Here is a 24,787-nt window from a genome sequence, read left to right on the forward strand (position 1 = left end):
CTCAGTGTGAAATTAAGCCACACATCCTTACCATAGGCTGAAATGGAAACCCTGTTTTTTAGGTTCGGAAGAACTGAGAGACATCTAGTGGTGAAATGCATTAAATCATAAAATGAAATAATCTAGACTTAAGTATTTTTTTAACTTTGTATGGTTGATCAACACAAAAAAAATAAATATAAAAAAAAATCTTAACATAATTTTTTTTTTTTACTTTCTCAGATTTATCTAAACAATAAGATGAGACAAAATTAAATAAAACCCTTAAATTATTTTTTTCAACTTTCTTGGGTTGATTGAAATAATAAACAAATAAAAAAATTTAACCTAAATATTTTTTTTTTACTTATGTTGATCTAAAAAAATTTAATAAAATTTAATAAAATCTTACTGTAAATATCAATATTCTCAGTTAGAATTTAATCAAATTAAATTAAGTAACCCAAATATGTTTTTCAGTTTTTCCAGTTTAACCTAAATATATTTTTAGAATTTCTTGGGTTAATGTAAACCATAAAATAAAACAAAATAAAATTAATTTTTTACCTAAATATTTTTTCATCTTTTTTCAGGTTAATCTAAAAGATAAAATAAAATAAAAAAAGAAATCTTGACAAGTTTTTTTTAACTGCACAATTCTGTTTGTCCAAACATGGAAAAATTGTCAAAAAAAATGTACACTTGACTCATATAATTATTAACAAGTACACGAGTGAATTTTATTTATGCAAGCAAATTTGATCATACGAGTCAAATAAGCCACTTCTAGCTCTTGGCACATGGATGTACAAAACAGATTTCCTTTAAAGCCTGCGGTCGAGCATCTGTAGTGAAAGTACAAAAGACTAATACAAGGAGGAAGCTGAAAGCATTTTTTTCTCATCGTTACAGAGTAAGTCATGTTGGTACGAGAATCAGCTTTAAGACATGATTGAAAGCTCATCACAAACTAAATAGACAGAACTCAAAGTCTACAGTCTAATATCAGAAGGATAAGATGCAGTGAGCGTGGGAGGTTCATTACTGCACATATAAACAAAGGGTTGATCCATCAAGACGCTCTAAATTACAAAAATAAACAAGGAAATAAACTTTTGAGTCAATAAGACTATATTAAGGAATCTCCATGCCACAAAAAAACATCCACAGTAAATTCACAGTCTTTACTAACAGTACAGTTATCCAACTTTCAGTTGAACACCAAAGCGGTTACATCTAGAGAGCACAGAAAAAGTCAAGTCAGTGCATGAAACGGGTTTGGGAGAGGCTGTTTAAAAAAAAAGCAGGCAATGAAGTGACAGGCTGTTTCTGCAGCCGTATGGCGAAATGTGTAGGCAACACAGTTACTGTCATAAAACACAAATAAAAATCTGTGACACACACGTTAATCACATCTTATTAATCCACCAAGGACCGACGTTACAGCAGAAACTTCTCAGCTTCAGGCTCATTCTTTTTAGTTCAGATTGATGCAGACTGGATAGGTTTCTTTTTAATTTTCCTTAAACATAAGTGCAAAAACATAAAGATAATCTTTGATGTCATCATATTTACAGTGCAGAGTTTTGCTTAAACACAAGATTAGTATTCATAATGCTCTTCTTTCCGAAAATAGATTTAAATGACAAGATTATACTCCTCAATTAAATTTAACTTGGCTCGTTCCCCCTTTATATTAATAATAATTTCTGTTTAGCAGAGACTTCTTTGCATCGATTTGGTACTTAATATTTAGTTGGTTTGCTACTTTATAATCAAAAACAAACTAAATAGTTGTTTATTGTGAACGTGTGTCTTAATCCCTGGGAATTCTGGCAAAATTTGCATTTTTTAAGGTGTGAGATGCAAAATATTTTCAAAAACTAAGCACTCATTCATTTAAAACACTCTTACACATGAAATCTCCACACACACAACATGAGAAATGTGCTTAAAAACCCTTTAAAGCCCCTATTGACCCCCTCAGAAATCAATTAAAAAGAGATAAATTATGAATGAGAGCAAAATTACCAAATAAAAACAAGATTTATACACAAACTCTAATAAAACTTAAAAAGCTGAAATATTACTGCTACTTCTGATTCTACAAACTACACTAAAACTACAATCAGCACTAAACGACTCGTATTCAAGAATAATACAACTGCCATGACGATGATTAGAAAAACCCATCCACGAGAGAGGTAAAGGGGCTTTTTTTTCATTTAAGATGCTGCTTGTGACGAAGGAGCTTCGTGAGAAGCCCCCCCAGACCACATTGTCACATGACGCACCAGTTACATCAGCAGTGCCGAGGGCCCTAGGCGCCATCCGCCCCCCTCGGGAGGGGATGGTAGAGAGAGACAGAGAGAAAGCAAGAGGAGAGGTGGGGGGGGAGAGGCCGGAGTGGCAGGGCCAGGCCTCGCGCTGGACTCTATGTGTACGCGTTGAGGCGCTCCTTGGAGCGAGTGGAGTGGATGTCATGAAGCTCCTGCTCCTCTTTGGACTTGATGTCCTCATACTTCTGCATGCGGCAGGCGTCCTTCACGTAGGCCCAATTGGCAGACAGAACCATCAAGTAGTGGATCTGTGAGGAAAATGGAGAAATGCAAAATAAAAAAGAGAAATGAATTAATTTGACACTGTTCACAATATAGAAGCCATTTTCTTAAATGGCGTGATGGTAAAACCTGAACTTATGTACACTGTATAGATGGAACACCACTGGTTCACTGTACAAGACAAGAAGACATTAATGTAGATCTGAAGTCGAATCAGGATGATGAGAGTTTTGGACAGATGCAAAACTGTCTCCTTACTCTGTAGTGTACAGTGACAGTATAGAGTAAAGGATACTCAGGTAACTAAGGAGGTGTGGTAGGTGAAGGTACTAAGGAAGCTGATGATTGGCAACATGACTGAGCTCAAGACCAAACATGTAAGGCAAATATCACATATCTGGAAGGTTCATAGAAACCTGTTTTAGTGTGAGGTCTTTTTCTTGTGTCCTGTAGTTGAACTGGCAGGTTTTATATACCAATGTCATTTGATTCCTCTTTTTTATTGTTAATTAATTCCAATAAAATTTTTTGTTGAAATATTTGTTACTAAAGTTCACAGCTCAACAACATGGAGTTTTTTGCCACCTTGTTACTGAGATGTTTATTATTATTAATTTTGTGGTCCACCAGGTGGCAGCATGATGCCAGTCCATAGCCTATATTGAACCATGACGTTACCATGGTAGCAGAGATTATAATGAATGTTTTGTGCTTTAATAAGACAGCTTCTCCTGCACCGCTAGACCTTTCTAAGATCCAGACAGCTCCTTCAGATTTACACGTTTGGATTCAGTTGCTCCCTTTTGTCTGGTGTTCCCATTAAAGATTCTTGGCTGTGTTTGTGTGGTTCAGAACATTACCACCATTGGTTGGAGGTTCTGTTGTGGTTTCTGTTTGGCAGAGAAACTATCAGAAGAGGCATTGAGTCCCGCCACAGTTCGCACCATCGGTTTCTGTCTAGCAACCACTTTCTGCTTCTCAGAAAATGGCTTCGCACAAATTACTGAGCGATGTTTGCAACAATCTCTGAGCCTTTCTTTTCCCTGTTTCCATGACAACAGCATGACATGCCCACCGCCTGCAAAAGAGGGAGGGAGACGAACCCTGTCTCTTTCACTGCACCAAAATGCCTTCTTTCCTCTGTCTACCTCTTTAATCTCCCAGGGAATCACAAGGAGAAACAACAAAATGTCACCAGTTTCCCAACGTTTTTCCTCAGTTTCCTGCAGCTAATCAGAGGAATGCACATTCTTCTTAAAACAAACGAGATTGTGCACGAGCCAGAGTTGTTGTTTTCTGCTGGTATCTCTAAAGTTCTGCATTTGGGAGATGTTGAGGTGCATTTGAAATATTGATTTCATTTTGCTGTTGGTGGCTCACCATTGCAATAACAGCAGCTCCTGCTCCAGCGAGGGCACAGATGAAGAGGTGGAACGTCATATCCAGCTGCAAGGAGCAGCAAATCACACCATATTAATCACTGACACAGAACTGGATGGTTTTAATGGTAGCATTCAGATTAGAAAGAATTACAAAGAAATAGCCATTAAAATATCAATTAATTCTGCCTTCATCCATAGAAATCCTGCATAATAAACACCAAATAGTGCATAATTTTGAAGTAAATGTTTTATTAAACTAAAGATATGAAAAAAGGTCTGGTGTGCATTTGTATTTACCCCACAGATCTATGTTTATATCTGCAAATCTTGAGTGTTATTCTCAGTGGGAGATCATGTCTTTGGTTAGATTTGTGCCAAATCCTGCTGTAAACGTCAACGTAGCTTTAGCCCTGACCTGTCTGCTGCGTTCCTTGAACACAGTCTGCTCATCTGTGCACAAAACGGATGACGTGCGTACCTCCATTATTTATGGCTAGGTTTGGTTCTGTGCACATGCTTTTTTCACTTATGCTGAAAGAGTCCAATAAATAACATTTTCTGTCACTGAATCTTTTACCTCAGTAGATGCACACATCCTGTAGAACTTCTCTGATCCAGCACACACAGTCTTTGCTTCAGCAAGCGGAACAATGCCTGAAATAAGCAGTTAGTTTTATTGTCAGGTGAGTTTTTCTTTTTTATCAGAAAAAATCCGCAAAATGTAGAAACAGTTTCCATAAAACAGTTCTCATATGAACAAGGTGTTTCATCGTCTCTGTGGTGGCAAATTGTTGTTGACACTCAATCGCTGTGTGAGTGCCTGCTGGTGGTTAATAGGCTGGAATATATGGCACTAATTCTACTATCATCAGCATAATTTGATTTGAAAACATTAACAGCACTTCAGACAAACCTGGCTTTGATTATCAGAATTTCAGAGTTGAATATTGGCTTTCATATAAGTTCACTTCATATAAGTGCAGCCACTAGTTAGCTATTGATTTTTCTGATCTAGAGCAGCTGTTCTGGATGCATGATCTACACATGAACTTCAGAAGTTGTGAATAAATCTGAGAGGAATGGACAGGATAAAGAATCAGAGACAAAAGGTACCGTATTGACGAGGGTCGAGGCACAGCGATGCCCCCTCCAGCAAAGTGTCGTTTTGGCAAATATTCCAGATGTTGAAATATATAAAGACCGGAATGGAGGTGAAAGCTGTCACTCCCAGCCAGGCCAGCATGAAGATGTAAGTCAGCATGATGAACTGAAAATAAGCACAGAAAACCAGATAACTATACTAAAAAGAATATGACATGTTAGTAAAATCATGAATGTAAGGTAAATATTGCTTTTTCCTGGTCACGTTTTCAGAACTTCTGCAGCAGATGGTACTGGTTTCTTTATGCTCTGGCTTTGGGATTTCTGTTGATTCCCCGCTTTTGATTGCATAGAGAATCAGAATGCTGGTGTGGAGGTGAAGGCACTTATAAATAACTGCAGATGTTGAGCACAGATACAAGGTGTATGGAGGAAAAACCGAAGTGTTGCACAACTTTACCCAAAAATAGACGATCATAACGTAGCTCATGATTCAAACAAAAACAGAACTTAAAAAGTCTTGAATGACTGGTCAGTGCTTTGTGTCCTTGTTGTCCAAGTCTTCTTGATCAAATTCATTTAGTCTCCAATCTCAGTTCCCCTCCTCAGCTGAATGATCTTCTGAGGAGGAGTCGTAATGAGGGACTGATCAGCCAATCAGAAGTTGACATGGGTTAATATGAGAGCACCGTGCCAATCTAAGCTAAGATGCACAGATAATAGTGTGTTATTTTAAAAACGTCAAAATTAACAAAGCATTCGGAAAAATTTAAGCATAAGGTTGTTTGGATGTCATGAGTTGGAAATCTTTGAATGCCATTTGCAGAAATAAATTCTTTTGGATTTGCAAAGGTTTGTTTCTATAACAGTTTTAAAGAAGTTAAAGAAAACACTTGCTACATGTTTCCATGTTTAGTGTATTAATTTAGCTAATTTGAGTGAATTGAAAGGTTGGCTAATTCAGGATTTTTTTACTTAAATGCTTATATTTGAAGATCTTTACACTTTGTGGCCATTAAAGAGCCTTTGGTTTCTCCTGTTGATCTCCAAGGTCTTAAGAAGCAGCTTAGCTTCCTTATGCCTTGAATCAGCTCTGCTTCATTTTTCTATTTCTGTCAAATATCTATTTGGTGATGCTAACAAGTTTATTTAAACCATAGCATACTTTCTTTATTATATTGTCTTCTTTTAAGTTACTATATCTCAAGATGATCTTGATAGCAAAGCACTGGTTGCTTTTTAATCACTTTAATTTGACTTTTTGTAATTTAAGACATGAATAGAATAGAATAGAATTCAACTTTATTGTCATTGCACTGTCACAAGTACAAGCAACGAGATGTAGTATTTGACACTGACAGTATGATATCAAGAAATTCTAACCAAGATACAATGTTAATACAATATCAGTCTGCTGTGTTCCTTAGTTTGTTCACTAATATCCTCTAACAAACTCCTCAGGCCTTGAGAGTAAAGCATTTAAACTCTGTGTATCCTGAAGCGTTCAGGCTCTTACCCAAGCGCTGACACAGCGTCCACAGGTGGTGATCTTGAAGTCTCCATACAGATCCTTAATGGCTCCGCTGGTGAAGAATCCCTCCACCATCAGCAGGATGCCGTAGACGAAGAAAGCCGAAGCAATGCCATAGATCACATATTTGATTATGTCAATCCTGCAGAGTAAATATAGAAAACCATTTTGTTCTTCAAATTACTCTGTCCTATAGAAATTGACAATAACGTCACACAAAGAAAAAATGGAGAAATAAACACAAACTTACACATTCTTCAGCAATATTAGAATCTGATTTGAGGGATTATTTTTGTCCTCATTTTTACTGTAAACAGTTTCTCTTTGCAAACTGATGCTTTTCACTCACATGGTGAAGACGTCCAGCGCATCCACTGGGCTCCTCACAACCTCAAAGTAGTTCTGGAGGATGGTGACGGTGCCCGACAAGGCTTCATGCCCGCAGCCGCAGAACAGGGCCACGCCCGCATACAGCAGGATGGTAGCTACCAGGGACGGGTACGGGATGCCGCCCAGGCATTTGATGCAACACTCCAAGCATCCTGAAAACACAGCCAGGTTCCTCGGTTAGTTGACTGAGTCAGAGTAAAATTCAAGAAGACTTTTCACGCCGGGAGACACGACTTTCCCGTCTGCAGGATTTTAAATAATTCAGCCTAACATCACAAATGAGGAAACTCCATCAGAAGGTTGTACACTATGTCTCAGTTCACTGGTTGAGAATCTGCATCATTCAGAGGAGAGTTGAGCAGCAGATATCCATGCATGGAAAAAGAAACTTCCAAGACTAAATCTGAGAATCGTTTTCTATGGTTTAGAAATAATAATTTTCTTTAGGATAACAAGGAACATGATAAATTCTAAAATATGACATTGATAAACAAGATTTGGACAGAGATTAGGATTGACACCATAACACAAATCAGAATAAGGTCCATTAGTGACAAGAGATGAAAATTATAACAGCTAAACACACACACACACACACATCATGTGTGTTAAGCTGTGTAGTATCTATTCTATTCTATTTTATTCTATTCTACATATTCTAAGCCAAGAATGAAACATTTAATGTCCACTTCTATTTCATATTTTTTACCACATTCAGGTTATTCTCAGTGAATAATTATTACTACATTCACATTATTCTCAGACATCCTCTGTAGTATTAAAGGCCTACAAATAATTTAATTTAATTCTGGAATAATTTTGCAATTCTGGAAAAAGATGTTGATTGAAGATTGAATGTTTGATTCTTCCTCATTTCATTTTCTAAAACATAATCTGTATTTCGATTAAATTAAAAAGAGTCTTACTTGTGTTTAGATGATATCCAATCAGAAAATCTTGCAACTTTGCAAAATGTTTTGATTTTTAGACGCTTGTGGTTCTGATTTTAAAATTTGGACCTGTGGTTCTTTAACTGGGTCTGGTTTACATGCCAAACAAAACGTGTGAACAAAATGATTCTTTAGTTTGATTATCCATAGTTTGTAGATTATAGATGTTTGAAATATAATAATTGTTTTGTTTCATAATTAGTGGCAAAAATAGATTTAAAAAAAATGTTTATTTGGAAAATGTTTTACCTTAGAATATGAAATGAAAATGGAAAAATTACTTTGCAGTTTAAAGACTCCAGCCCTATATTTATACTAGGAGTTGCCCAACCTGTGGGCAATGCTGACATTTTATGTTGGATGAAATCCCATCCTGAGATTTACATAGAGATCGTGACCTTTAACCTTGTTCTTTTTGCCAGGCTTACCCCCAGAGGACCTGTTGGTGACCAGAGACTGGTTGGCTCTGGTTCCAGTATGGAGGAGTCCATCTTCGTCCCTGAGAGGCTGGGACTGTAAACGCTGATGTATGCAGCTGTCATATGAATTGGTTAGATTTATGAGTCACCGCCGTGTCTTTGGGTGTTTGTTTGTGTTTCTGAGTCAGTCATTTTTCAGACAGACAGCAGCAGAAGCTAAACCTATTCCCGGTGCTGCAGAAGAATAAGCCTTGGAAGGCACTGCAGCAAATAAACCAGCAGACATTTTAATAACACAAACAAATGCAGCTGCGTGCTTATTGGCTTTATGATCAATGGTTAAATGTGCATGCATGTATTTGTTGGGAAAGAAAACCTCATTTTGTTACTGTAAATTATAGCACAGATAAAAAAGGAACAAATTCAGATTATTTTCAGCATCAGGGGTAACAGTCACCATCTATCTCTGCAAATTAAGCGTCAGAATAACATCTCTGCTCCTCAACTCTGCTTCTGATTCTCATGGTAGACCTGAGTGGAATACTGAGTAGCTGATCCGCCTGCCAGGCTGTGCTGAGCATTCAGACGGTTGGTAGGGCTCCAGCCTCTCCCAGGGTTCATTATCTGCATCCTCACTCACTGCTGTGCTGTGGAATGTGTTTTCAGGCACACTATTTAATTTTTAACCATTTTATCTGGCTGCGCAGAGAATGTTTGCTTTTCCCAACACCTAGGTGCAACACCTAGTGCATTTTTTCCTTTACCCCAGAATCAACCTGTGACAGATTAAAGAATGGAGAAGAAAGTCCAGTGCACTTAGCTTCTGTGCATTGTTCTTGGTGTGTTGTTTTAATAATTTTGGACTAAATTGTGGACTAAATGAGCAGGATTTTGATGCATAAATGCTTTCTCTGAATATTTTAGTTGAGGAAAATAAATCCTTGCCAACACCACAGCATGTTCATCCGAGTTTTCTGAGTGTCAAAAGGAGTTTGGTTGTCCGGTTTGCAAGCATTTTGTGGATCTGAAGAAGACTTTATGTGGCAGTCTGCTTTGCCTTGAAGCACAAACCAGTCCTTGCATACACAGAGGATGAGTGGTGTCTGCACAAAGTGATTCTCCTTGTGTTAACACAGAAATGGAGAGAAGAAGTGATTCTACTAGCCATAGTATTCATCGTGCAGTGGAACAGTCTGCAGGTTCTTTAAGGTCTGAAGCCATGATTCTCAATGTGAATAAAATGTACTGTTTCTTCCATGTTGAGAAATTCCAGTATCTTGTTGATTTGTTCACAAGCGATAGTCAATCAGACCCAGAGATAGACAGATTGGAGGGTTCTCTGCAGTAAAGCAGGCGCAGCTCCTTTGGGTTGGGATAAGGAAAGAGCTAAAACAAAATCACAAAACTCTCGATTCTGTGCAACATCTACATTCCAGCCTTCTCTGATAACGATGTTGACCAAATCGAGGAGATCTCAGACAAACACAGCTATACTTCCTCCTTCTATCCTGATCAGGATTTCTTCTGGATGCTTTTGAAGACTTTGGGAATATTCAACTGGGAGCAAATCATAGAGCAGATCCAGAATCCACTGGAAGGACTTTTGTCATTTTTAGCTATTGATTTTATTCAATAGAAAATGTGTTTGAAAGCTTTAACGTGAGAGCAGTTTCAGTCATAACTGAACTTGTAATTACATATTTATGGGGAATTAATATTTAATCTGAATGCTTTAGTGACGGGGGCACCACCCCCGAGCCTCTGTGTAGATCCGCCCCTGTCCGTACCGAACTGTTTCCTTCTCACACAATTTTGGATAAGAGGATGGATGGATGAATGGATGGATAGATGAATGGATGGATGAATGGATGGATGGATGGATGGATGTTAATGATAGTTTAGTTTTATGTTGGCTGTTCAGCCTTTAAAATTCTGAATCTGTTTTTAAATCTCTGGTTCCTGTTGGTGGCATTATGTTGTTATTTCTTTAAGTGTTCTCATTTTAAACATGCCTCAAACATCAGATTGTTTGAAAATCCTACAGGACAGATGGTGAGTTTGCCACCTCTCTTCTCTCAGTCTCATGACCGGATTTATTGACCCAATGGTGACTCACATGAAGCGTGATGGATGCAGCCAATCACATTTGCTGTCCAGTCATCATAGATCCATCAAAGCAGACATTAAATGTACAAACAAACATCTTATAGGTTTCATGCCTTACAGGTGGAGCAAAAACATGTTTTCTGGTAATAATCTCTTTTTGTGGTTTTTATTTTAGACTTTTTTTCTCACCTGTTCCAGTAATAGCTGTGATTTTTCTCGTTGAGCATTGATTAAAAAAACAAGACTGTGTCTCTTTATACACTTTGAAGACGTGTTGCTGCAGCCATGCAGAGACGATTTCAACATGATGGGGAAAGAGCGCTCGTATAAAAGATTTATGGCCTGGCCTCAATTGATGTTTATTACTTTTGCATTATTTACATTCCTGCACACAGATTACACCAAGTCAAAAATCGTTCTCTCCTTCTGGTTTAATGACGCTCATTTTCATCTGAAGCATAATCGAGTAAATTATCAATAATTCATACGGAGGAAAAAAAGAAGTCTTAATTATTTTTGCTTATTAAGCTATAAGTAAAATAGCCTGTTCTGCGTTAGTGAGAGGACATGTTTCCATGGAAACAGTAGAGAGGACTTGCAGGGTTGGATGAGCGCGGTGTGTGCATTAGTGAGTGGCTGTAACATGACTGATGTTTTATTGATTCTCTGCTTTTAATTTTGTGGAATAGAGACACTTTGGATTCACTAAATACTGAAATATAAAGACAGAATGACCATTTGATTCCCCGATAGAAATATATAAATATATATATTGAATGAGTGCAGCGATGAATAAATGATGCAGAGAAACAACATTTACTTCTCCATAATTCTTTGCTAAGCTTAACTGACCCAAAGTTTGGGCCGATGAAGGATGAGGAGGAGCTGCTGGGTGCTTGATCCATAATTTAGGAATGGCACAATACAACCGCATGGAAGCCTCTCACATGACTTATTCATGCTTTTTGCTTCGCCATGGTAAAAATAAAATATCCCATGCTATATTAGGGGTCAAGGAAATTACAGTAGATCTGAAAATATGTAAAAGAAAAAAATGTTGTTGTTTTTTTAAGTATTTTCTGTGAACTTTAAGAATTTGGTCCTACTTGTTTTTGTTGCAGATTGCCTTTGCTGTGTATTGCATATCCTGTTAGTAACAGCTCAATCGGCTCAAAATGGATTGAGAATAGGTTACATTTAAACACGTCATGGTGCAAAATAAAAAGGATTTTAACATTTTAATTATTTAAACAAAGAACTCTGTGGGATTTGCATAATGCATCCTCGCATGATAAAACCTCCCCAAAAAACACAAACAGGTGTAAAAAGTGAATGTGACCCCAAAACACCACGGCCCAATCAGCAGAAGGCGTCTGTTTAAAACAAAGAGAAAGGATCACACACCCCACCCCGCACCTCCCACCTCTGCTCCATCTGTCAGTGTCATATCCAGCAGGCAAAAGAAACACACACACCCTCAGATCCTCAGTGACCCAGTCAACTTTTCAGTGCTTAAATATGCTTAGAGCTAAATGACGTCTAGCAGAGGGAAGACGGCTCAGGATGATGGTGGGCTTCATTAACGAAGGATTTACTGTTCCCCTTAGTGCATCTAAATGCTGTACAAATTGAGGATAACACATCATTTTGCATCAGTCTTGCTCATTAGTCACCTCATGCATTGTAAATGTTTAATTTCATACACAAGAAATTATAAGTTGTATTTGAGATAAAACTTGAACTTCACAGCAGTATGAATAAAAGTATTTACAGTTTATCCACAGAAGTCTACATTTGACTCCTGATTAGTCTCATCAAGAAAGAACCAGTCAACATTTTTAAATTCATTACACTGACCATAATTTGTTAAAGCCTTTATGGAAACCTATAATCCAGTGTGGTGTGTTCAGGCACCTTTTTGTGTGTCACGGTTCTAAGCGGATTTTGGCCATTTAGTGTATAATCGTACAGCATTAAGTGGCACAAAGAATTATTAGGGTCATGGCTGAAGTTCACAGTGTGAGGTGTGAAAAGGAAAACATGAGTTTGGGTGTTATCTGTTCAGCATTTCATGAGTGAACAAATAATACTCATGAAATGAGTTAATGCTTAATTATGGAGAACTTATGAAACTTTCAACACCATTTGGATAAATAATGCTCAGCCATGCATTTGTACTCCCTAATATCTGCAAAAGTGAAAGTACGATTCAATATCTATAAATACTGTATAGTATAAGAAGCTGTCAAAGCCAAACAGATAAAAGGATGTTAGATGTGTAAATTTCTTTATTGATATCTTCATCTTGAAAACTAAAACTAGACTAAACTTTCTAATACTAGATCAGTGTTAGATGATCTTTTGACCTGTGCAGTGCACCAAACACCTGCTAAAATTAAGAGATATTTGCACATTTCACCTCATTTAATTGCTTTCTTCCAAGTCCCTGTAAAATATCCTTTATGGACCATTGGTCTAGTCAAAGATGCCTCCTATTCCGGCAGAAGTTTTGTTTTTACTTAATAAAAAGAATTGGGAAGCTTCGGAACCATTTAATATCACTGCAATTGCACTTTACACCAATCTGCTTCTGATTTTTTGCTGAGTCCTTTATGGCGTCTCGTCCAGGAAGATACATTCTGCTCAGCTTCCTTCACAAAGCTTTTTTTAAGTTTGTCACCCATTTCCAAATCCAAAGTGAGGAATCGTGGAGCACTGAGAGAGTTCAGTAACTCTTGTCATCTGAGTGACCTGCTGGCAGACAGGACTGCTGCAGCAGCAGAAAAACCAGCTGAAAGGAAAGGAGGAGTCAGATTCCCTGAGACGAAACACAAAACGTGCAGGAAGAGAAATCACCGTAAATATCTGTCTGACCCAAAGCAGACACACTCTTTTCCTCTTCAGGTCTGAGAAGCTGTCACAAAGGTGGTTCTGCAACTTTTAATATCTCATCCCCTTTTTCCTTACCCCAATATTGTAGACAGTTAAAATATTAGATGTTATTTTCAAAGTTCAGTTCCTTCCTAATAAAACTCTGATAACTTCTGTTGGAGTTGAGAAGCAGAACTAACTTTAAAATCCTTTCTATTATGCTTTTTGTTTGCTTCTTTTCAAACCCATATTTAGAATATGAGTCTCAATTGTCAGATTAAAAGTACCTTTTGAAAGTAACAACCTGTAAGCAGGTACTAAACATAGTTTTTATTAAGTTCATATTCCTGTTTTTAAACATGTTTTTTATTGGTCTGATGTTCTAATTTGAAATATGTTTTCATTAGCTGTAAATGTAAAGTCATTACCCCTTAAGAGAAATAAAGGTGCTAAAACTTCACTTTGTATAATTTAAGTAATGTGTTTCATTTGGTGATAGAGTTATTGAAATAAACTGACTTTTCAATAATACTTTTATTTGTTCAATGTGACTGTAGGAAGGTTATGTTTGATTAATACATAAACCTTTATCTGAGAAACATGCATAGTTCAGTTACTTCTTTAAATCCAAGGTGGATTTCAACAAGAGTTGAAAGACTGTAAATATGATTAATCTTTTTTACTTTATTATAAAGTTTCCTCTTCAAGTTCTCTAATCTAAAAACATATTTTATCAGAGAAAATTCAGAATTTTGTGGAATTTCTCTTTTATAGTAACAATGCTCCTTGGCTGCGACAGACTGGTGACCTGTCCAGGGTGACCCAACCGAAACGTTCACTGGAGATAGAAACCAGCACCTCCTGACCCCATGAGGGACAAGGGTGTAAGAAAATGGATGGATGGATGGATGGATGGATGGATGGATGGATGGATGGATGGATGGATGGATGGATGCATGAATGAATGAATGCTCCTTGGCAATATGTTTTATTCTTTTGGAAATGAGTCACTTTAAGCAGGTATTAAATACTTTGTGTTTTTTACTTCTCTGTGCTGCATTTGTTTGAAAAAGACATTTGTGGGTTATGCAACAGAGTAGAGAATCTGGGTTATGGCCAAAAAAAACAACTAGCCAAATCCTCTGGTAGAAGAATGAGATGTCGTCCCACAACAGTGTGTGACCAAGCTTGGTTATAGGCTCTCGTGGTTGGGTATGGTTCTCCCATGTACGTATTTCTGAAGTTTCAGTATGTTTAGTTCCTTCAGATTTTGTGAGATCTCAATAATCTCGTCTTTTAAACAGCAACAAATAAGAGTCAATGTCAGATTAAATTGTCTGATTGAGAAGAACTGACGAGGTTTTCATGGGAACAACTCACTTACTCAACTCTGCTGCTCAACTAAAAAGTGCTTTTACCTCACAAATGTAGCACCATCTAAGGTGAAATGAAAAGGAATGCAGCTAATTACCAGGTCTTTAATTAATTGATTACAACTAATTGCATTTTAATCAAACCATTTATTCACAAATTAAGCAACATTTTCAATTCAGAAACACTTTATGCTGCTAAATTATTAAAGATTTTTATTGCTTTTAATCAGTTATTTAGTTTATTCAACCGTCAGACTGGTGCAAAGTACTTCTCTACACATACAGCTTTCCAGTGTTTAGGAAATCCTGATCATTCTTTAGTGGACTGGGGATGCTGACATTAGCGGTGGGGACGTGTTAACTGCTGCTACATGTTTAGCATTGAGAAGCTTTTTTAGGCTTGAATAGCTGCGCTGATAGGCTAACTCCTTCTACCATCAAATCAGCTTAGAAGCAGAAATGAACCCAGTGGGTCTAGAGAAGCGGCTTTGTCATCTATCACTGTTGTTAGTGTGTCAGATTTACGGGTGTACCAAAAATGTGCCACTATAGTAAAGGTGCCATACCTTTACATAGGGAAAAAAGGGATTAATTGCATTTAAATTGTATATAGGTTCAAATCTATGTAATTAGCAGAAATAAATCTGGGTAGAAATGTGAAGTCAATGGGCATGAATGGGGAAGGTAACCTGAATGTCTTCAGTTTGAAAAATCAAATCTGATCCTACTGGAACAATGCACTTAACGGAGGAGAAAAACCAGAACCATTAGTAGAGAATACCTAATCATGTTTGTTTGGTTATGATTAGCTTGCACCACAATGCATCCAATCAGACATGATTGCTGGTGCTCGTTATCAGAAGAGTTATGTATGGGGGGCAGGGAGGCGGTGGGTCGGTTCGCGGAGTTAAAGGGAAAGGAGGGTGTGGGGGGGGGGGGGGGGGGGGATGGTGGATCTGTGTCAGTGTGAGGGTATAACATGCTTGTCTCGTTGCTTTCCTTGCTCCTTTTTATGCTGCTCCCCCTCTCACTACACACCATTTCTCCTGTAGCAAGCGGCAAGCGCTCTTTTTCTTTCCTGCTCCCCCATCTCCTCTGCGCATGTTTAATCAACCAGTATGGTTGCCATGTCAACCCCAGCGCGAAATCTGAGAATAGAGCGAGTACTTCAGAGCCATGACCCACTTTACTGTATGTCAACAAATTCAGTAGGACAATAGTGAATGAGACGCACACGAGCCCTCAGGGCCAAGGGGCCGATGAGGGCCACGTCCAAAGGCCCGGCGAACAATTTCCTCTTTTTCTCCTCAGAGATACTTTAGTCTGAGAAAAATTGCATGCCTGATAGACTGGGGACATTCTTTCGTTTAACTTCATTAAACAAAAGCGATAAAGTGATTAAAAAAAACACTAGATATTTGCGTGAAAAGAGCTCAATATCTTGTGAAGCAAGCAAGAAGAAATGTAGGAATTTGATGAGAAAGTTGCAAAACAAAACCTTATTCTGCTATTTAATGTTCTCAAGTTTATCTGTATGGGAGCTTTAAATCAGCAACGTAAACTTTACAAAAGCGTACTACTGCTTGATTATTATACTACAGCAACATTACAATCATGTTTATTACCACCATTAGATGTTGAATCACAGGATTTACAGTACAATCAGTTGTTTTGGCGCAATGAGAAGTCGTCATGATGTTTTCAGAGAAAAGTCTCAAAAAAGGTGAAAGGAACAATTGGAGGAACTCCCCTGACTTCTTCAGGGCCGGACAGGTCAGGACTCCAAACAATGAGACAGGGAGGAGTGGACCCTAGGACAGAAGACTCATGTTTTAGAACACGGCCAAAACTGGATAAATACTGCTGCTGTACCCTGACCTGACCTCAGATTGGCCAGAGTCCTCACTGCTCCACAGACTCTTGATAATAGTCTGAACATTTGGCAGTAATACAGCTTTATTGGATTTATGGATGTTCCAGAAATCCTGAGATGACATGATGCTGAAGTCTCTTCAAGAGACTTTATTTATAAATCTAAAATGCTTTGACTTTACGAATCAGGATGGATCAGTTTGTGGTTATTTAAACATTTTCTAACTAAATAAAAAATACTGTTTTAGTGCTTAACATCAAACTTAACCCTTCAGAGCCTGATACTCTAAAACTCAACCTGTCTATTAGATGAGTTGAAAACAACTTACTCAAAATTTTCATTAATATTGTGTTAATATTATGTATATTGTGTGAAATGTGTGGTTCTAGAATAATTAAATCTAAATGAGTTTAAAAATAATTTACTTTTTGTATTTAAAGTAAAACTATACATTAAAAAAATATAGTAAATAGACCTTATTTACTGAGCCATAATCACAATGTATACATTTTTACATGTTTTTAAATTTAAAAAAATGAAAGTCACTTACTCAAGTATAAATATCTTTTAGAAAAAGTAAGAAATAGAATCTGGAAATTCAGCCATTTTACTTACTCAAGTTTCTGTTTCTCTATTCATATTAAGGCCTGAAAAACCAACTGTAAAGTTTTGAAACTAATTTCAGTTAAAATCACCTGTCCTTCAGAATAATGATAAAGTCATTCTCTACTAACACAGCAACATATGCCTGGACGTAACATGACGTTTCAAACTTGTATACCATACTGATTATTGTTGTGTTAAAAAAAAGAAAAACATCATTTGGATCAGAACATCAAGTTTGGGTTTTGATTTTCCATATGGCGTCTGTGATGGATTCGCAGGATTAGCAAGTTTTCCTTTTTCTGGATTTATATAAACCTTTGGTCATGGACTAAAGAGAGTAAAAAGGAGATTTGGGGGTTACAGGCATTGATTGGAGTGGATTTTCATATGAATCACTTTGGGTGTGACGGTAGATTGAGTGTAACAGTTAGCAAAGAAGCCAATTATCTGCGAGACATGCGGCAGAAGAGTGCAGACAGGGGGTTGTTGTTGCCATTTTGTTGAAAAACTCAGAAGTGGCAGAAACAGAGGATATTAAAAAGACCACTGGAGTCTCTTTTACAAGACGAGTCGTCCATGAAAATTGAAACTTATTTAGGAAAGACCACTGGAGTCTCTTTTACAAGATGAGTCGTCCATGAAAATTAAAACTTATGTAGGAAGTGATGCAGTTTTGTTTTCAGAAAGAGGAAAGAGATAAGAAGATTGGGGAGATTGTTGTATTGAAAACAGTTTGAGTTTGATGCAAGATTAAAATCGAAACATTCTTAAAATTCTGTGGACCTTTCAAAAGTATAGCTAAACTAGGATAAATGACATGTTGTGTTTGTTTGGTAGAGTCTCTATTTTAGGCTGATAAAAATATCAATAAGGTCCTTGATATGAATCTGATGCCAAGTAAGAATCCTCATCAAACCTCTGAAGCAGAAGGACAAGCTGTGCCTTGTGGAGCCGCTTCTTGGCTCAGGCTGGGCTAACAGGTGGGCTTTTCTCTGTTTTTCCATTGAGCATCAATCAGCACACTGACTGGGTACATTTTCAAAACTTCAGTTTGGGTTATTTGTGAACAGTTTTACTCCTCATGTTGTCATTTTTAAGGGATTCCTTGGGAAACTAATCATCTTAGCTTCATGTTTGTGTTTCCAAAAGGTTGCTGCTTTGCTTCCCTGTGGTGTCTGGCCACTTTCATGTGTGGAGTGCCCCCCTACTGTCGGCCAGCAGCTCAATGGGCAGAACCCACCTGGTGCATCTGACTCATAATCTGAGATTTGCAGCCTCAGAGGAGGAAGACAGAAGGGAATTAGCGGGCAGTGAGTGCACTCAGTGACACCCGCAACTCATCAAAATGGAAGCAACAAGAAATTAAAATCATGTTTTAGAAATTGATTTTCTCTTCGTGTGGGAAACTTCTTTTAAAATAGTCAAAGGTCCATGTGATCCAGTACTGTCAGACTCCATCTCTTGTGTCTCAGCAGCAAAGTGTGGCTCTTGCTTGTAAGTGAGTAATGATTGTTACAGTGGGTGACAGGATTTTACAGAAAGATGGGCATGAAATCAAAGTGGACAGCCTCAGTCTTCATCTCGCCTCTTCAGTGAAGTCATTCTGATCATGTGGCCTCTTCAAAGACGAGAGGATCTGTTAGTCACTGCTTTAATATCAGATGCATCAAGTTTCTGTCTAATATCTTTATTAACCAGAGGCTTATTTAGCTAATGTTTGAAAGCTGCTTAAGTTGATATAGTAGTTGAGGTGATAACAGGATTTAAAAAACTTTTAATCCCTTTTTTTCTTTGAGCTTTCATAGACCTGGATTTGAGTAAACAAATCATCATTGAACACTGAATGTGTCCTTTTGTGTCATTACACCTGGATCCATATGAAGGATGTCAGTCTGAAGTAGTCAAATGTAAGATAAAGAGCCAAAATGAAGATTAATAAAGTACATAAATGTCAAGAAATAACACATTTGTTCATTTTTGTTTCTATAATTAAATTTATTATACCGAAAGATTTTGTCGTCCATCAGATTAATTTTATAATCTTAATGAACAGATTCGGTTTTAAAAAATAAATTAATCGTAATAATGAGACTTTGACCTGATTAAGTAATTTCAAAGATTTGTTTAATTCAGTTTTAAAAATGTTATTATTTTAAATAAAATATAAATCACTCATGTGATTCAGGAAGCATATGCCACTAACATTTGGTCTGTAATTTACAAACATTTATGTATGGAGCATATGGCATCACTAGCATTGTGACGGTAACAGGTTGATTTGATTTTGTTTATTTTTAACTACCTCAGAACTTCTGGTCTTTCTCAATGAGACTTTAACCTGAATAATAATAATAATAATAATAATGTTATAGATGCATATACTGAGGTATTTCTGAGTTTTTGGTTTTGGGCAACATGTCTTATGTTGACTCTCAGTCTCTTGTACAAAACTACTCCAGAATTGTTCTGACTCGATATTTCTGTCATTCCTGCCACTCCTCGAGTCTGTCTTTCTATTTTATGTTCACTCAGTGTGTTCACGCCCACACACACACACACACACGCCCCTACACACCTTATCCTCTATTTGCAGTGTGTTGGTTTGATTCTGCAGCTCTATATTCTGCCAGCCTCACTCATTCACAGACACAGTGGACTATTTCTGCATAACTGAACTGTAATCAGCAGGAGTGGGCGAATAGAAATCAGATGATAAGGACAGGTCTGTGGCAGCTGCTGCAGCTCGTGTGTGTGATGCAGAGGAGAGGGATTGGAGGAGGGGAGCAAAACACAAACATATGAAGCCATGCCTGTCACATGAAGTCGATTTCAGGAGGGGAGAGAGCAGGCACAAACAAAGGTGTTTTTGACGTGACATGTCAAGACTTCCTTTGTAATACTGACATCGTTTTAAATGTTTCACTCCACAAAGCAATAAATAATCATCTCCCTTCCCTGCCTTAAAGTTTCCTGACAATTCATTAAATCATTCATGCTGGGAAAGTGGTTTCGGGGTTTCATGCAAAGCAAACGTTGCTCCTGTTTTAAGTAAATGAAAGAGCCAGCTCCTCCATTAAATCAACAGTGAGCATTGAAAAGCATTGCAACACTGGAGACAAAGAGCAGAACCAGAGGCTCGGTTTGGTTGGTGTTTTTCTCTGAGCCGTCACGACAAGCATGAAATCCTCATGGAGCACACAAAGGCAGCCCAGCCGCGGCTGCAGCCGTTCACGCCCCTCTGGCGACCCAAACAGCTCATACAAACATGATACCCAACAAAGAACGCACCGCAAACAGCTGCCCACCTCTTCACCAGCAACACAATCTCTTTTTCATTAAAAACCTTACCTTTCTGGGTCTGCCCCTCGTCCAGGTCTTCTTCCATGCTGCTGGTTTTGTTTTAGACTAACTGAAAAAGCCTGCTTGGATTGAAGGCTGAAAATCTGAATTATATCAGAGATAATCCACAGAAGACTTCCTCTTTGCTTCTCTTGTATCACTTTCCCGCTGTCTCTGTGTCTCTAGTGGACGCTGAGATTGGCTGTCAGCTGTGGTTTCTGTCAAGTGTCTGAGTGATGCAAAGGAATCAGTGAGTGTTTGTGGTGCTGTCCACTGTGAGCCGCCGTGGCAAGTGCTGAAAACCTCCCTGGTCCCTGGCGGAGGAAGAGGAGGAGGAAGGGGGCTTGGACTGAGCAGAGGGTGGTCTTTATGAGGCAGCAGAGAGAATGTGGAACAAAAGCCTGTTTCTGAGAGTGAACCCGTTTCTGGAAAATGTGGTGTTAGAACACTGAGGCATGCAGAAGGTTTAGACTGCTGAGACCCTCAGCCTGTGTCATGTTCTCCGTCATGTTGAGTTTGTTTGAACATTACTTAGTTTAAACGCCCCTGGATTTCCAGACAGAATGGTTACACCCATTATCACCCCCCCCACACACACACACGCACACACACACACACACACACACACACACACACACACACACACACACTGTAGCTCTGCTGCATTAACTCATTCCCACCCTAAATGAGGGAGGGGGCAACTGATTTTCAAATAGGATTCTCCTAATCGTGTTAGTCATACTGATTCAATTACACAATCACCAAGTATGTGCACTAAGATGTTTTTTCAAAGAAACATTTTATTTTCATTTTCAGTGATCTGAAGGTGAGGAGAGGCCAGTTAGTTTAGCAACATTTATTCACAAGGTAAATCCAGGTTGTTCACAAGAAAAGAAACAAAGGAGAAGAAAATGACATTTAAAACAAGAATAAAGTTTAAGCACCACACAAAGAGAACGATTAACACAAATTTAAAACAAGCACAAAAAAAAAAAAAAATAAAATGTGATAAAAATGAAGAATGAAATAATCTCTAACTGGAACCTGCAGTAATGTTTTCAGTGCTGATTTAAAGGAACCAACTCAGAGTTGTTCCATGTAACTGAGATGTTTGCTAGAAATCTTGAAATGTACCTACAGGAAATATTTAACCCAACTGGAGTCCAGAGCATTACACTCAGACATGGACGTGATACATGGGTCTATATTAAAACAGTCAGAAAAAAAAAATCCTGTCAGAAGAATAAAACTAAAGATTTTCAAGAAAGAAAATCAAGATTTACCAACCAACTTTTTCACATTTAATAAAGAATTATTTTATTATAAATAAGAGTGATATTAATTGCTTATTGATTTATTTAATCAAAAATACAAAACAAAAAAGAAAACTAGATGAACTACAGATAAATGATTTGAAAGTAAATAATTCTAAATTATTTTCTGTTATTTTATTTTTGTTTTATTATTTTCTGATCATAGCAGTTCAGGGTGAATTAAAACGTTCAGGGATTGGAGAAAAGTCAGGATGCCAATGGATTGGGAAAGAAAACTGTTTCTGCTAAGAGGTCAATAAAATGGCATGAGTCTTGGAGCGGAGCAGCTTCTGGGGCTCAGAGGTCAGACTGAGTGCAGATGTGAATACAACAAGATGTTCTGTTAGTGTGAATGTTAATGTGTTAAACATCTGCAGTTAATTCCTAATTTAAATCAAACATGATGTAAAATCCTTAATTCCAGACAAAACTAATACATGTCAGAAAAAGATGAATAATCTACTTTCATGATTTGTGAAAAATGTAGAATTGCAAAAGTTGTATTTCTAACAATGTTGAGTGTATAATAACTTATGAATATACTATTCTATACTTTTTCTGTTGTTAGTTTGTGTCCAGGATGTGTGGGGTCTGCAGAGATTCCTGGGTTAGGTTCTTCAGTTTTCTGTTTCTTGTTTTTATTTTACATTTACATTCAGCAGAATCTGCAGCAGATTTTGAGTCTGAATGAATAGAAATGGATTAATATGATGTTGGGTCTGCAGAAACAAAGCATCAAATCTGACATGCACATGACTTTCACACAGCTGTTGCTTTGCTAACAGACAGACGCGCCGTCCCAACCTTTGTCCTGGATAACTACAGATCAGCTTATTGTTGCTTTGTTAATGGGGATGAGAGATTTGCTGCGTTGAAATGGGGGAGGGCTGTGTTTCTGTGGGGGAATCCTAAGCTTCCAAAGCTCCAAAATGTCCCTTTGGCCAGTCATGTTCACACACACACACACACACACACACACACACACACACACACACACACACACACACACGCACACACACACACACACACACACACACACGCACACACACACACACCCTCACTAGCAGAGATTCTTCTGCTCTGGGTGCCATGAAGCTGATAGGAAAACTCAGCAGATGGTGAAACACTTTCTGAGGGCATTTTAAGGCACTGTTGCTTTCTAACATTCAACTTGTCTTTATCTATTTTCATCACAGATGCAATTTGTTTTAATATTTTAACATGATTTAAGGCCTATATTTTCTATCTTAGATTAATGTGCTTACATATAATTTCATAATAGGCTCCTTGAAAGTCTAAGCTGCTGCTTGTGCCTATTACCAACAGAAGGAACCAAAGAACCTCACACTAAGCTTATTAATGTGTCCTGGTCGCTCTCCAGTATGGGCTTTCCAGTTGCCATAGCAACCAGGCCTGAGCTATTGCCTAGTTGGAGAGACAAGTTGGTGCAGGATAAATATAAACCTTCTGTTGTAACTGTTGTGAGAAGCAGCTTATCCCGTTTGTCATTGTTAGTTTTCACAATATGATTATTTTCTGAAGGGGAAGTTTGACACCGAGGATCCAGATTCTGATTTTCACCGTCCCTCATCTCCAGAAGTTAACCAGCGGCGGACTCCTCCGTTTAAGTGCTGATGTGTGTTCATGCGAAGTCAGGCTGAGGGAAATCTAAAGGTCCTGAAAGATTAAGGAGGTCAGTTTGTAGCTCCTCTGGGGGAGGCTGTGAAAACCAGAATCGCCATTAAACCAGAAGGGGCTGCTGCATGTCAGATGGACAGAGAAAATCAGATATTTACGCTCAACTATAAAACAACTGATATCCCTTTTTTCCTTGACATTAAATCAAACTGAACATGTCCTGTTTATGTCAGCTAGGATTACCAACGTGATTTTCATTTGGATTTCTGAGTAGTATCAATGTCTTTTATTACTTTAATCATATTCTAAAATATACTTTCATTAAGATTTATTTTTATTTAAACAATATGGGACTTGAACCCTTTAAAAAGACAGTGGACATCATCGGCGTTCAATGGAGGCACAACAGGATGTATTTTAAGGGAACCTGCTTCCTTGTGTGACATTATGGCATAATTCAAATAAAAAAATAAAAAACAATTCAGGCAAAATGTAAAGACTACAGCTGTCAGTGAAAAGCTGACATCTAGTACTTGAGATCCCTCTAAAAACAATTTTAAATGTTTATTTTAATAGTTCAAACACCAAATATACCCTAGCATGCATTATACGTACAGTGGAAACAGTCTTGGTACAACAGCAGAAGCTAACATCTGGTCTTCCTTATCATCTTGGGGTTCAACCAAATACCACCAAAGAAGATGAATGGTGCTCCTGGATTGGTTGTTTTACAAACGCCAGCAAATAGCGTGTTAAGATATTTCAGCTTCGCAAACTGCATTTGCGAAGCTGAAATGCAGTTTGCGAATATTTGAGCATATTTGAGGTATACTCAAATATTTGAGGTATTTGAGCATACCTCAAATATTTTAGGTATGCTGTATACAAATCCACAAATAGGCAGAATCTGTGAAGCATTAAGGGCTTAGATTGAAAAATATCAAATGTCACCCAGAATCTCATCACTATAAGGACAATAACACAAACAGTATTGCCCACTGATTGTTTTTTCATGATACTGGATATCTTAGTGAGAAATACCCTTTAAACATAAATTCTATTATAAGATCAATTAATGTTTTAAAATATCAAATTTGTGATAATTTAAAGTTTGTTATTTTCTACAGGATGTTTGTTGGAATTCAGTTTTAATTCAATGTTGTTGCTTTAATGAAGTTTATCACTGACCAGTCAAATGCGTTTTATTTGCTTTAGTGGAGCAGAAAAACACTTTTCAACTGGATGACATGGCAGCTCAGCAGGCTGGGCTGCCTGAGAGGGATAGCCCCCTGTAAGCGACAGCCCAGAGTCAGCTGAGGACGTGGAGATCATATCATTACAGCATTGTTCTATCT

General features: G+C 37.7%; 1 protein-coding gene across 1 annotated transcript; it reads right to left on the reverse strand.

Annotated features, from left to right (window-relative positions):
* Positions 1–691: 691 nt before the first annotated feature.
* On the reverse strand, positions 692–20,976 carry gpm6a (glycoprotein M6A). Its single transcript, XM_005800592.2, has 7 exons — positions 20,491–20,976; positions 6,904–7,096; positions 6,540–6,696; positions 5,036–5,189; positions 4,500–4,576; positions 3,921–3,986; positions 692–2,566 (listed from the first exon to the last, which is right to left on the reverse strand). Exons 1-7 carry the CDS (start codon positions 20,525–20,527, stop codon positions 2,414–2,416), a joined length of 837 nt encoding a protein of 278 aa, XP_005800649.1. The 5' UTR covers positions 20,528–20,976; the 3' UTR covers positions 692–2,413.
* Between the last annotated feature and the right edge of the window lie 3,811 nt (positions 20,977–24,787).

This window comes from Xiphophorus maculatus, chromosome 23 (assembly GCF_002775205.1).
Source record: "Xiphophorus maculatus strain JP 163 A chromosome 23, X_maculatus-5.0-male, whole genome shotgun sequence".
NCBI classification, from domain to species: domain Eukaryota; kingdom Metazoa; phylum Chordata; class Actinopteri; order Cyprinodontiformes; family Poeciliidae; genus Xiphophorus; species Xiphophorus maculatus.

Bases quoted from the DNA above. Each gene is read 5' to 3' on its own strand.
- gpm6a (XM_005800592.2), bottom strand. From the start codon at position 20,527: ATGGAAGAAGACCTGGACGAGGGGCAGACCCAGAAAG. The intron at 6,697-6,903 runs GTGAGTGAAAAG...TTTACTCTGCAG, and splicing joins GCGCTGGACGTCTTCACCAT to GATTGACATAATCAAATATG. The intron at 5,190-6,539 runs GTAAGAGCCTGA...GCTTATTTTCAG, and splicing joins GACGCTGTGTCAGCGCTTGG to TTCATCATGCTGACTTACAT.